The 12,700-nt window shown below is 36.8% G+C and overlaps 1 protein-coding gene across 2 annotated transcripts in view; it reads left to right on the top strand.

The window, feature by feature from the left end:
- Positions 1 to 12,700, top strand: part of COL4A3 (collagen type IV alpha 3 chain) — a 58,301-nt gene that overhangs the window by 14,538 nt on the left and 31,063 nt on the right. Inside the window, exons 3-18 of one of the 2 annotated variants that reach the window (XM_064666488.1) lie at positions 274 to 363; positions 1,000 to 1,044; positions 1,513 to 1,557; positions 1,852 to 1,914; positions 2,649 to 2,702; positions 3,505 to 3,531; positions 4,143 to 4,220; positions 5,398 to 5,460; positions 5,970 to 6,005; positions 6,124 to 6,165; positions 6,365 to 6,442; positions 7,893 to 7,955; positions 8,228 to 8,284; positions 10,544 to 10,588; positions 11,934 to 11,987; positions 12,414 to 12,455. In XM_064666488.1, the coding sequence (XP_064522558.1) occupies positions 274 to 363; positions 1,000 to 1,044; positions 1,513 to 1,557; positions 1,852 to 1,914; positions 2,649 to 2,702; positions 3,505 to 3,531; positions 4,143 to 4,220; positions 5,398 to 5,460; positions 5,970 to 6,005; positions 6,124 to 6,165; positions 6,365 to 6,442; positions 7,893 to 7,955; positions 8,228 to 8,284; positions 10,544 to 10,588; positions 11,934 to 11,987; positions 12,414 to 12,455 (882 nt within the window). Of the gene's footprint in view, positions 1 to 273; positions 364 to 999; positions 1,045 to 1,512; positions 1,558 to 1,851; positions 1,915 to 2,648; positions 2,703 to 3,504; positions 3,532 to 4,142; positions 4,221 to 5,397; positions 5,461 to 5,969; positions 6,020 to 6,123; positions 6,166 to 6,364; positions 6,443 to 7,892; positions 7,956 to 8,227; positions 8,285 to 10,543; positions 10,589 to 11,933; positions 11,988 to 12,413; positions 12,456 to 12,700 lie in introns of those variants that run through there. The other variant, XM_064666489.1, reaches the window with a different exon arrangement.

Genomic DNA, 12,700 nt, shown 5'->3' with positions numbered 1-12,700 from the left:
GCTGCCAGCTGACTTCTGTACTCTGCAAAATCTTGAGTATTGTTGTGTTTTGAGGGCTTCAGCCATACTTAGGAGCGTGTAACCTCCTTCAGTGGTGCCATGGCAGCACATAGGTGGTCCACAAAAACAGATCAGTGTGGGCAAGAGTAATAATACATCTGCCACAGTAGCAGAAAGTTAAGGGGTACTGAAAGTAATTAATGCCTTAGAAATAGGCTATCAAAAGGAGAATTCACGGATATTTTAAGAACTTAATTCTCTTAATATTTACAGGGTGAAAAAGGCTTTCCTGGTGTTCCAGGTCCACCTGGTCAAAGAGGCTTTCCTGGTCCAGAAGGGCCTCCAGGGCCACAGGGACCAAAGGTAGGTATGTATGTGAGACAGAGAGACACACACACAGAAACTACTGTGCTCTACTGTGAAAGTCAGCTATGACTGTGTAGACAATTCTGTTTTAAAAAACAAAACCAAACCAAAACCTGTCTCAGAGTTTCCCATTTGGTGAGGGATGTTATTTGTTCACCAGCTACCGTGGTCATTTTAGATTGAGTCAAAGCAGCTGATGCAACTGTGGGCATACCCACTGTGAGGGCATGAGGATGGTGAGTCCCTGGAAGAGGTTCCCCATCCTTAGAAGTGTTCAAGGCCAGGTTGGATGAGGCTTTGAGCAACCTGGTCTAGTGCAAGGTGGTACTGCCCATGGGAGGGAGGTTGGAACTACATGGTCTTTGAGGTCTCTTCCAACCTGAATCATTCTATGATTCCATGATACATCCTCTGAAAACACTGAAAGGGAGAGCAGGACACCAAGATTTATGCAAGCTGTATTAAACAGTTGTTTGCTTTAGTGTCTGTAATAGGCAAATAACTTATTTATCTACATAGTTAGTTTTGTGTGACCATGTTGATATTGAGATTAAAAATATTGCATGTCCCACTGACATATTTGTGCTTTTTCTCATTTCTATTGAAATACATTGCTTTCCATTTGTGACCCAGGGTTCTCCAGGGCTTACGGGCTTAGTTGGACCCAAAGGTATACGAGTAAGTGTTTATATTTTAAACAAACTTTTATGTTTTAAATGTTGTGTTAAATTACAACTTGGTTCAATAATATATGAAAATAAAAGCAAAACATTATAACATTATATATGATTTTAAAGTATGATTAAAATTTATGACGTGGTGTGTGCACACACATTATTTATTTTTAGAGCTTTTGCTTTTTTTGCCAGACTTTATGTAGGTTCATGCTGTATGTATTTAATATTTGGGAGTGCTATGAAAAAGTTAGACTAGAATTCCATGAAGAGGTTTATTTTTGGGTTTTTTTCTGTGGGCAAATCCAGTTTATGTTAACAGTGTGTAAGCTACCATTCTGCTTGATTCACAGTCAGAAGAGTTAAGGAAATAATGATCTCTTGATAGAATCATCTTCTTATGAATGTGATCAAAGAAAAACTGCTTTTGTTTAATATTTGTAATATTATTCCTGTGATTTTATATGATTAGGGACTCCCAGGAATACCCGGATTTTCAGGTCCTCCAGGCCTTCCAGTAAGTAAAAATGAAACCAATTTAACCATTTGTCTCTTGTTACAGCCTTCAGTGCCCAATTATCCTCAGCTCAATGTGCTCACTGTAGTCTCAACATCAACTTTGTCTCTGTCAATTGGCCTAGAGATAAAAATCTTGGCATCAGCAATTCTTACTCATTGTAATGATTTAAGAATACATTGTAATCTGTCAAGTCTTGTGAAACACTGCTCCAACATAAACTTTTCAGTGTTTCTGTAGGGCAATATGAATGTGCAAAAACAAAGCCTGTGTCAATTTTGTGCCTCTTTTTAGGGTGAACCGGGATCTGTTGGGCCTCCTGGGCGCCCGGGCGTTCCAGGATGCAACGGCACAAAGGTACAAACCCAGCTGAATGTTCTGGAGGTTGTTTGGCTGTGCTTGGGAATGGCCAAAAGTATTCTAAATTCCAACCCCCCACCTCCCCCAGTATACAAAACCTTCAATTTGTTTTGGTTTGTGACTTTATCAGTTAGAAAAAGCTGGAATCATGAGGCCAGAGGAAGGAAAAGTGCTGCCTTTTTGTGCAAGATAGATAATTAAACTTTGCTAAAAGTTAAGAATAATGTTTGATATTTTGACAGATAAACTTCATTCGTTTAATTCAGAAGACCCAATCAGTTTTGTCCAACATGTCCTTCTGTTGCAATGGGTTATAGAAGAGATGGTTAATTAATTTTATTTCTCCAGTATCTAGCTTGCAGTTGACAATTCATAAGTCCTGAAAGTAATTAAAAGACATAATGTTAAGTTACAGATTTACTGGATTTTCTTTGCTTTGTGAGCAAATGCTTCCTGTATTCTGAAAAAGGGAATCAGAATACTGCCTACTACAGAAAATCATACATTTCCAGTGTAACAGTGAACTGAGCTGACAGCAAATAAAGCCTGGTGTCTGGGGCAGAACTCGAGACCCATACAATGCTATGTTCCCCTTCCAGCAAAATATGGTGGTAATGCACTCACAGGTTTAGTGTGATGACATAAAAAATTTCTTTTATAATCATATTTTCTAAAAGCAGACTAAATAATAAACAATAATATGCATTAACAATCACTGTTACTGCTTTCAGGGTGACCAAGGATTTCCAGGTCCTCCAGGTAGAAGAGGTGCTCCAGGTGTTCCAGTAGGTGTCTGTGAAATTCATGATTGGGTGCATTCCTACCAGATAGGAGGAGGGTAAAGCCTCACATTAGCTCATATTGACGACAGTTGAAATATATAGGTATCTCCATTTTATCAGTATGAAAACTGTGTGGTAAAGAGACCAAAGTTAAAAGTAATGCTTTACTGGCTGCATGTTGGGCCTCAACTTCTTAGTTAATGAGTGCATAACGTTCATTGACTGGAGTTAGCTCTTTAATCTCAAGGGATATTCATGAAAATTTACCACTTATACCTCTAAACATGTCAAAAATATATGTAAAATATTGCATAAATATCTTTGAGGTAAAAATGGCTTAATTAAGTTGATAAGAATCATGAATTAAACCCAGAACTTCTCATTCTGGGTGCATTGCTTTAACCCTAGAATTTGGGTTTTTTCTCTGCAGAAATGTGTTTTTAAGAGAAATTTCTGAATAAATGGAAAAGAAATGCTCTCTGTCAAGTTCCAGTGGCTTCAAATCTAATAATTTCTAAACATGATCTTTATTTTACCAGCTCTCCTGGTTTTATTTTTTTATTCATTTGTTAAGGTCAGGCTTCAAAACAGTTCTGCCTTCACTTGTAGAGTTGTACCTGTGACATATTTTTTAACTATATGCCCTTTCTTCTTTACTTGAAGTCTGGCATAATAAACCCAACTACACACCTTCTTCATGGAAATAAATAACTTGAAGAGCACCAAGCTTAGAGAATATTTAACATATCCTTTGAGCACTGTCTCTTTTACTTTTCTGTTTTAATATGACTGTTCTTCTTCCTAGGGTATTGATGGTATCAAAGGAGAGAAGGTCAGTTATTTGCATCATATTACACAAAGTATTGGTTATCAACAATTTGTGTGTATGTCTGCTGCTGGAAAAGAGTTCTTAACATCACCATTCATGGGAAACAGAAGGTTTACTGTCCAGAGGAAGCAACCACAAAGTTTGGTGCTTCATTTGGATGTGTACCATTCACCTCAAGTTACAAAATGGTATATAATTGTTCTTCCCTTAAGCTACTGTTAGTGCATGCAGGGAATTTAACACTTTCAAGCACACAAGGAACTAAGCTCCTCCCCCAAACAGGTTATGAATCCATAGGGAAATCTGCAGATGGACTAGAGAGTATTTTAAAGGGTTAAAAAGAATCAAAAATAAATTGAAGGCAAGGACAGTGCCTGAGTAATGTAGGTATAGCTGGAAAGAAGACTGCTCCTAACAGAGAGCTGGAATGGCTGAAAAAGGTATATTTTGTTTAATAAAATCTTTTTTAAAGGTAGAATTATCCATAGTGGACAATTTCCATCATTATGCAGTTCTGATGCTGCTTATTTCCCTACAAACTGTATTAGAAGATTTGTTTCACTAGAGAGTTCTACAGCATAACTTTTTATCTTTCTTTTTATCTAATTGTCCAGGGGTCCCCCGCAGATGGATATAGCCAAGAGTATGGTGCCAAAGGTGATCCTGGATTGCCAGGAATGCCTGGACTTCAGGTAACTCAAAATTAAGACAATGAGACAGATATATGAAATAATATAAAATAATATTAAAAACCCCATTGTATATAAAATCAGTAGGTGTTAAAAATATGTTGTATTTTATGTAATTTAAATGTATTATTTATTTAATGTAGAGACAGTATTTTTCACAACTATGTCACTAATTTCTAAACAGAAAACAGTTCTCTGCCTTAAATGATTAACTTTATATAATCTGATCAATACTATATATTAGAAGTCTCTCTTCTGGCTTTAACCAAAATAATTGTAGTTAACTTTGCCATCAGAACCAATAGTGTCCATCATGTGTTAGTAAAGTGAGATGAGCCAGTCAGGTTGCAAACAAACAGTTCTTTAGATATGGAGAAAAACTAGTCATAGATTTATGAGTTTACCCCTACATATAGGATAGAGTAGAGTAGAGTAGAGTAGAGTAGAGTAGAGTAGAGTAGAGTAGAGTAGAGTAGAGTAGAGTAGAGTAGAGTAGAGTAGAGTAGAGTAGAGTAGAGTAGAGTAGAGTAGAGTAGAGTAGAGTAGAATAGAGTAGAATAGAGTAGAATAGAATAGAATAGAGCAGAATAGAATAGAATAGAGCAGAATAGTTGGAAGGGACCTATAATGGCCATCTAGTCCAACTGCTAAAATTCCCAGTGAAGTAAGATTGAACAGATTAGACCAACTCAACTTCTAGAGTACTAACAAAGGACAGTATGGTCTATATTTTAAAAATGGACATTAATAGACAGAGCTGACATTTCTTTTGAGTATTACAATAAGCAGAGAGCATTAAATTACAAAGAAAATTTAAAAAATATTTTTTTCATTTCTTTGAAAGTGAAGCTTTGAAATATAGGGTTTATTGAATAGAATATTTGAAAGATTGAAGGCTTATTAGGACCCTTAATAGGACTATATGGATTATGAATCCACATTTCTCAGAAGAATTACATCCTCATTTGAGTACTTTAGTTTTAGAACAGATATATTTTCTCATGTTTCAAAACATACAGCAACCAATGAAGTAGTGAGGAAGAGTTAAAATTCTATATTATCCTGAGACCTGAAAAAGAAATTCAGGAACAGTGCTGCTCTTCTGTTTGCTATTCAGTTCATTGGTGATTTGCTTATAATCTTGCCAGAGATTTATTCCTGTTTCTTTTTTAATATGTAGGGTGCCCAGGGTGCTCAAGGATATCCTGGGGAACTTGGACCACAGGGCCCTCCAGGACCTTTAGTGAGTATGAACTTATATCTCCTTGTTACTTCAACCTTTGACTTTCTCTAAACCCTATGGAATTACACAAATACAAGTACCTGACTCTCCCAGACTCATTTCAGGTCTAGACACATGTGTATGTAAAATCTATGTCCCTCTGCACACATCTGATTTCTTGTTTTCAGTTTCTTTTGATTATTTGTATGCATGATAATTTCTATATTTTCAGAGGCATCCTTGTCTACATAGGCATAACTTTTAATTCCCAAGTGACTACCCATTCATTCACTTTAAATACTAATATATATATATATATATATATAACTTTGAGAGATGTATGTTTGGAACTAGACTGTATAAACAGTCTGTCACCCACTGACAATGACTTGTGGTTGTAAAAGTGGAAGAAAAAATAAAAATAGTGATATAATTCATCATTTGAAGATGAGTTCTTCAAAACACCTATATCAGTGCTAAAGATTGTGATTTTTTTTTTAATTAAGGATATTTTCTTTCCTTTTCTGTAGGGCATGCCAGGGAAAGCAGGACCTCCTGGACCTAAGGTAGTCTCAGATTGGTAATAAAAATGAAGACTTTCTGTTATGTATAACATCAATTAACTCGTTTTTGTAGGTGTTTTTAAAATTTTTTAAAAAATAATTTTGGGGGATTTTTTTACAGGGTCTTATGGGACTGAAAGTAATAGGAAGCAAAGGAAGAAAGGTAATTCCATAAAAAGTGTAAAACATTTTGTAATTTTTTTATCTGTGTTCTGCATGTTCTGATACGCTGTGGTGAAATGTTTAGGGAAGTAAGTAGTGTGAAATAAAAGTTTTCAGTATATATGTGGAAATCTTTTGCTGGAAAATGTTGGAAAACCACACTGTCTGTTAATGACTCTATTTTTCTTTTTTCTTTCTAGGGTGACACGGGGTTAACTGGCCCCCCTGGACCACCAGGAACTGTCATTGTGACACTGAGTGGACCAGACAACATGACGGTAGTAAAATTGTTACATATCATGTTCCAATAAGCCACCTCCCTAGGTTTGACTTCAAGGGGACATTTTCATCTTCATTTTCTTCTTCACTTCCTTTTACCCACCCTAACATTTTCCAGGCTTGTTTAGTTAGATATTAAGCTCTCCTTAGAGTGTGTCTGTACAGCCAGCTCAGCTGGAGCCTGCGTGTCCGTGTGCACATCTGCACGATGCCACTGGAATGCTGCATGGATCCACCTGCTGTGGATCTCGGAGTACATGAAGAGGAAATCACTTTTAGCTTCCCCAAATCAACGTGTATTTTCTGAATGGCTCTCAAAGCCACAGCTGTGTTGAACCTCCTGGCCTTGTCACTGAAAATATCAGGACTCTGAGCTACCAGAGTGACAAAAAAGCTTGCACCAGGTTCATGTACAAATTGTAGTTTGTTTTCTCGTTGCTTTTACTGAAACGTGAGTAATCATGGAAAGTGTTGGGAAGACAATAAATATTAAAGAAAGGAAATATTCTGATTCAGCTTTCATTTTAAGTGTTGCTTTATGAATTAAAATTCTTGATTTTTGTCCTTATATAGAAATTAAACAGCATTTATTTTAAGTATTCACATATTAACAGGACAAGTCCTGAACCTGATCTTGACTCTGTTTTTCTTATTCGATTTTCAACTAATCCATGGATGTAGCAAAACTCCTTCTCCATTTAGTGCTAAAATGAAAAGTGAATTTTGCACAAAACTGTATTGAGGAGGGAAGAGAAGGATCACAGAAGCAAGATTCAGCCTTTGGGCACAGCAGCTCTCCCTGTTTAAATCAAATATGGACCACTTGGAGCACTTTGCAGTCACAGCTGTGGTAGTTGATCATAGGGAAATGGCAATTTTTCAGAGACATTGGGCAAAATGTCTCTGAAAACCTCAAAAATTGTTACATTAATAGTTTGGAGCATCAGTCTAACCAGGTAATGATTAGGCAGTCCCTAAACTTTGGCTTTACAGTGATCTTAGGTTGTGGCCCAATATATGATGGTGCTATACAATGATCTAATCTTATGTCCACAGAGGCAAGGATGGTGTGGGTAGCCACTGCATTTATGTTTGGGAAGGAACTGTAGCTCCAGTGAAGCAACTAAGGTTTATTTGGTTTTTTGCTTGCTACTTTTTGCCCTTTGTGGGGATATTTACTGCAGTCTCCTTGCATGCAATCACAAGTAGGTTATTTTGACTTTGTTCTGTTCTGAAATATGTGCAGAACCAGTTTCTTTTTCAGACATCATACATTTAGTCAGGAGCACTGATAAGAAGTTTCTGTTTCTTAGTCATTTACGTAGAGCCATCTCTGCTTAAAGAAGCTTGCTGGTAACATGAGGATTTCCCATTTGTAAAACTGGAGCATTATGGTAAGCACAGAAAAATCCAAGAGACCATAGTAAATTCCTCTTTTCTGTGTAATAGGATTTGAAAGGAGAGAAAGGAGAAAAAGGATCAAGAGGACTTCCAGGGCCCATGGGATTTACAGTAAGTGACCAGAAGTAAATCCCTAAAATCCAGATGTTCAGGCAGCATCAGCTACTATTAGTACTCTAAATGCTACTCTTTAGAGTCCAGTATTTACACCACTTATTTCAACCTTTAATGACAAGAATAAAACTAATGAATAGAATAGAACACCTATTAACAGCACTCTAATTGTACTTTATATTAAAGATTAAAAAAATTATAAAATATATATTTAATTTAGAAAATGGAAGTCTCAAAACATGAGTATTTTGAGTGTGGTTTTGTTACAGGGGCCGGTTGGTGATTCTCAAAGTGAAAAGGGTGACCGAGGAGAACCTGGAGCAGAGGTATGTGCAAACAATTGGATACAAATAGGTTAAGTCTGTTCTGCAAAGCAGTTTTAAACTGGTTTTGCTGTCCAGTGTTTGTTTCAATGCCACTCTGAGCAAAATTTCTGAGATTCAAAAGCTCTTTCATGCAGTAAAACCAGATGAGAGCTGATAGTCAGGTGACTGTCCCTATAGGCTCACATACCATAAGCACCCAGAGTAAAGGTCAGGTGATGGTGGGTGCACTTCTATTGGTTTTGCTGTAAAGGTTCTACTGTTGAAACTTCGTAAAAAATGTGCTTTTCTAAACATGTACAGGCTTTATAGTGTGAGTGTATATGTAGAAGAAAATTAAAAACACTGGGTTTACTTGAGACAGCAGACTGAAATTAGTGTACTCAACCAGCAGCCATGTGGAGATATAAAAAGTTGCCTAAGAGAGTTATTCTGTTAACCAGGATAGTATGTAAAAAAATAATATGTTTAATTTAAAAATCATACATATTAAAATATAATTTACTTGAGTATATCTCCACTTGGATGGTAATTAAATGGAAATCTGCTACTTTGCCTTCAAATGACTTGCAAACTTTCAGATAAAAGCTAATCAATGTGATTGCAGGTTCTTAGTAATTAAACTGTATGAATGCATAACAAGTTACCAATATATAAGCAGGGGAGAACCTTAAAACAGCCAAATAAATCAAAATTTTTTTACATTTTCTGAACAAAACATTTTGATTTCAGATACATTATGGAAGCAATATTAAGAAAAATAATTTTCAACTTGAATATTTTATTCAATCCAAATGTATATGTTTTTGTGACTTTTTCCATGCTTCTTCTGGTTGCAATAAATTTTATTCCTCAAGGGAAGATGGAAGACAAGACCCTGGTACTACCTGAGTATTGTTCTTTCTTCAGTTTTATGATGCTATAACAACGATGATATTACAGAGCAACTTGATTGTTATTCCTAAACATGATGAAAATTTTAATTTCAATTTGAGTTACTGGTGTAAAGTACTAAAAGTTCTCACTATCCAATGTGTGTTATTACTCTGCATTTCTTCCACATTATGTCTTCTGTTTGTGAAAGCTCTGTCCTGTCACACAGTATTTTTTTTTAACTCTTATTAATTGACCTCTCCCTTCCCCCCTTGCAGAGAAAGTAGTAGAGCACCCTTAATTTTCTGCATATTGCTCTGGAAGAATGCTGAGGAAATACAAATTGTTGTTAAGGCATTGATTGTTCTAAAATAAAAAATTACATCAGTGAGCACAAAATATCAAATAGCTGTGGATTTTACATTCAGAAAAAACATACTATTTTGTGCAAGCAAAAAGTTTTGAGCCTGTGGTGATGACATTCCAGCTCCCCTTCATCTCTTCTCTATTATCATCTTTGGATAAGTTCTAACATCTTTTGTTGTTATTCTGTAGAGAGGAAAAAAATTTAAATTATTCTTTTTTCTCGGTTGTTCTGAGCTCAACATCCCCCTTCTCCCCTCTTTTGTCTTTTCACTGTCTTTCTGCTGTGGATTTTAATGAACCGGGTTTTCCTCCTTTCTGCCTTCAAGGTGGCAAGCTAGGGATCCATATTCAGAATTGTGTTTTTATTTCATTCTGTTTCTCTCCCCCTTTCTCCCCCTTCTCTCCCTCTCCTTTGTTTTCTTTTCTTATTGTTGTTATGAATTGCTTAAAACTGTTTTGTTGCCACACCAGACCCCAGACCCCAGCAGAACAGTGCTGACTGCTCTGTGCCATTGAGAACAGCAGATACCTCTGGCACGCTGCCTCCCTCTGTTCTCACTTTTCCATCTACTGCCATGCTTCAGATACCTTTGAAATGCACTCCCTATTCTTCTTCATGAAGTAATTTTTCTTCCAGTCTCCTCTTGCAGGAAATGGGCTGAAGTTTTCCTTCAGTATCCTCACCACTAGAAGAACTGTTTGCTGCTCTGTTGTTTTGTGATTTGTCTTCCTTCTGCAAGAACCTGATTTTGCACCAAACTTTCTGCACTTGCCTGGCACTTTCTGCTGGTGAAGTCTGTCACAAATAATCCTCCACAAAAGGAGGAATGTCTGTTGAATATCTTGTTACCTGTTTTGTAGAGTTTTATGAACATTACTTACGATTAATGAACACTTTAAAAATAATCTTAATGGCTTTTTAAAATTTATACAGACCTAGCACAGCATCTAGTTGCTATGGTCTTTGAATGCAATGACTCCAGTTTAATCTTTTTAATTTTATTTTTTGTTTTTCCTTTGTAGGGTAAACCTGGAAAAGAAGGTGCCCCAGGTCCACCTGGCTTACCGGTAATGATGGAAGCCTTCTAAATGTTTTCTAAGTAATAGTCATCTCTTTGTCACAGTTGTATCTTCCTGTCACAGCTTTTCTCATTGCATAATGTGTTTGAAAATGTTAATTTGCATACACTGAAACATTTCCTTTCACACCATGGAACATACCATGTCCTCATAGAGAGGCTCAGTTCATAGATTTTGTTTCTTCTGTGTAAAATCAAAGTCAGCAGCTTGCTGCTGACTGTCTAATGAATTTTGAGACACACTCAAAGTTGTGCAAAATTAATTCTGCTGAGTTTTATTCTGGTTAGTGACATTGAAATTTTTGCAAAGGAGTTATGCCTTCCCTTTGACATAAATTGAGAAGAAAAATGAATAGTTTTTAATCACTAGAATCAAAGAAATTTTTTTACAAAGAAAAGTTATTGTCAGGGTCACAACTGTCTTGGCCTGAAACAAGATGACTAATAGATATTAGACTGTCATAATTCTTAATTTTGCTTATAGAATGGCATATTTTATCTCATTTGTGGATTAATTTAAAAGCTGAAGTTGTTCAAATGTATTTGAAATGCTATATTCAGTTGCTTAAATATCAATTCTTTTATTTACTTCACTTCCACTTGCACAACATCATTAGAGTCACAGTGACCTTACAAATATCTTATCAACATTCTTCCTGCAGAATAGCCCATTTCACATGTATCCTACTAAAACATCTCTGTCATGCTAAAACGACCTTCACAGACAGTCTAAACACATTCCAGTCTGACAAAGCACATGGAATGACAGACTGCAAAGCTCTGTTAACAGAAAGAAAGCTTTCTGTCATGGCAAAGACATGTCATTGCTCTGTTCCCATTTCAACTTCACTAACCAGCAGAGCATTGAACTGCATAAGCCTCCGAGAAGTCCCTTTGCCTTGCACATGCACAACTGCAGAAAGCCTTAGTCTGTTCTGCCTGGTCTTGCTGACACCTCTTGAGATCACACAGACTGAGCAAGTTCTGGTTGTTGAACGTGAGAGCCTCACATTGTGTTCAGTTTCTCCCCTTTGAGAAATAGTTTGCAGAGGGAGAACAAATCAGAGCCTCCTACACTTGTGCTCTCCAGAGAGTCTCCATCTTGGGAGTGTTGGACTGTGCTATAATAAAGGCAGGTTTGGATGGGAGACCTGTGGCATTTCCTACAGACAGGGAACTCTGCCTCAAACTGGGGCTTTCACTGAGAATTCTTCCCTGAGCAAGTCACATTCACCTTGCCAGCACCATGAAAGATTAAAGCTTTACATTTTAGATCTTAGCGATGTCAGTGCTAAAAGATTCATCCTCATTAAATTGTGTACTGTCATCTGCAGGGACAAAAGGGTGAACAGGGCAGACCAGGACTGGCTGGAAGGCAAGGAGCTAAGGTATTATCTAGTGTTTTTGTTGTTGCTTTTGAGAGTGAGGATAAGTTATGCTTGGGGGTTATTATATAATTGAGGGTGAGGATAAGTTATGTTTGAAGGTTTTTATATAATTTCATTTATCACTGTATATACTACATGTTTTACTTGACCTAAGAGATGACAAGTAATGATATCATGAAATAAGGAATGGATCAGCTGAAATGGACTGTGTGTTTGAACTGGTGTCCATCTATGCCTGCTGAGCTCCTGTAGTTTTTGGTGTATGTGGCTGAATAGTTGTGCAAGGAACAGATGGGGTGGTGAATGACTGGTCAGGAGCAGAAGTTCTTCCTTAATGTTATGAACAACATACTGAAGTACCAGTGGGTAAATGTCATTCCATGTATTGTTTTTAATAAACAAACCCATCTCTGTCCTTTGATGCAGGGGATGAAAGGAAACCCTGGTCCACCTGGAGCCTGTGGTCGAGTAAGTGTAAATTATCTTCATGATATTGTTTTTCTAAACCATTAGAGTAAGAATAAGCCAAACTGACTATTTGAGGCAATAGTGGATGTTCAGTGATACTCTTATTGAGGCATGGCTTTCACAAGGTACTGATACTGCTGGGATTTCACAGGGATGGCATCTTCCTTCATTTGGAGCTGGATGCAGGATAAGTGCCTGCTCCTGCAATTTTGGCAGGATATTGGACTGTCAAAGAATAGTTACAA

Source organism: Pseudopipra pipra, chromosome 10, assembly GCF_036250125.1.
Source record: "Pseudopipra pipra isolate bDixPip1 chromosome 10, bDixPip1.hap1, whole genome shotgun sequence".
NCBI lineage: Eukaryota > Metazoa > Chordata > Aves > Passeriformes > Pipridae > Pseudopipra > Pseudopipra pipra.
The sequence above is the reverse complement of the archived record's forward strand: the minus strand, read 5'-3'. Positions and strand labels throughout refer to the sequence as shown.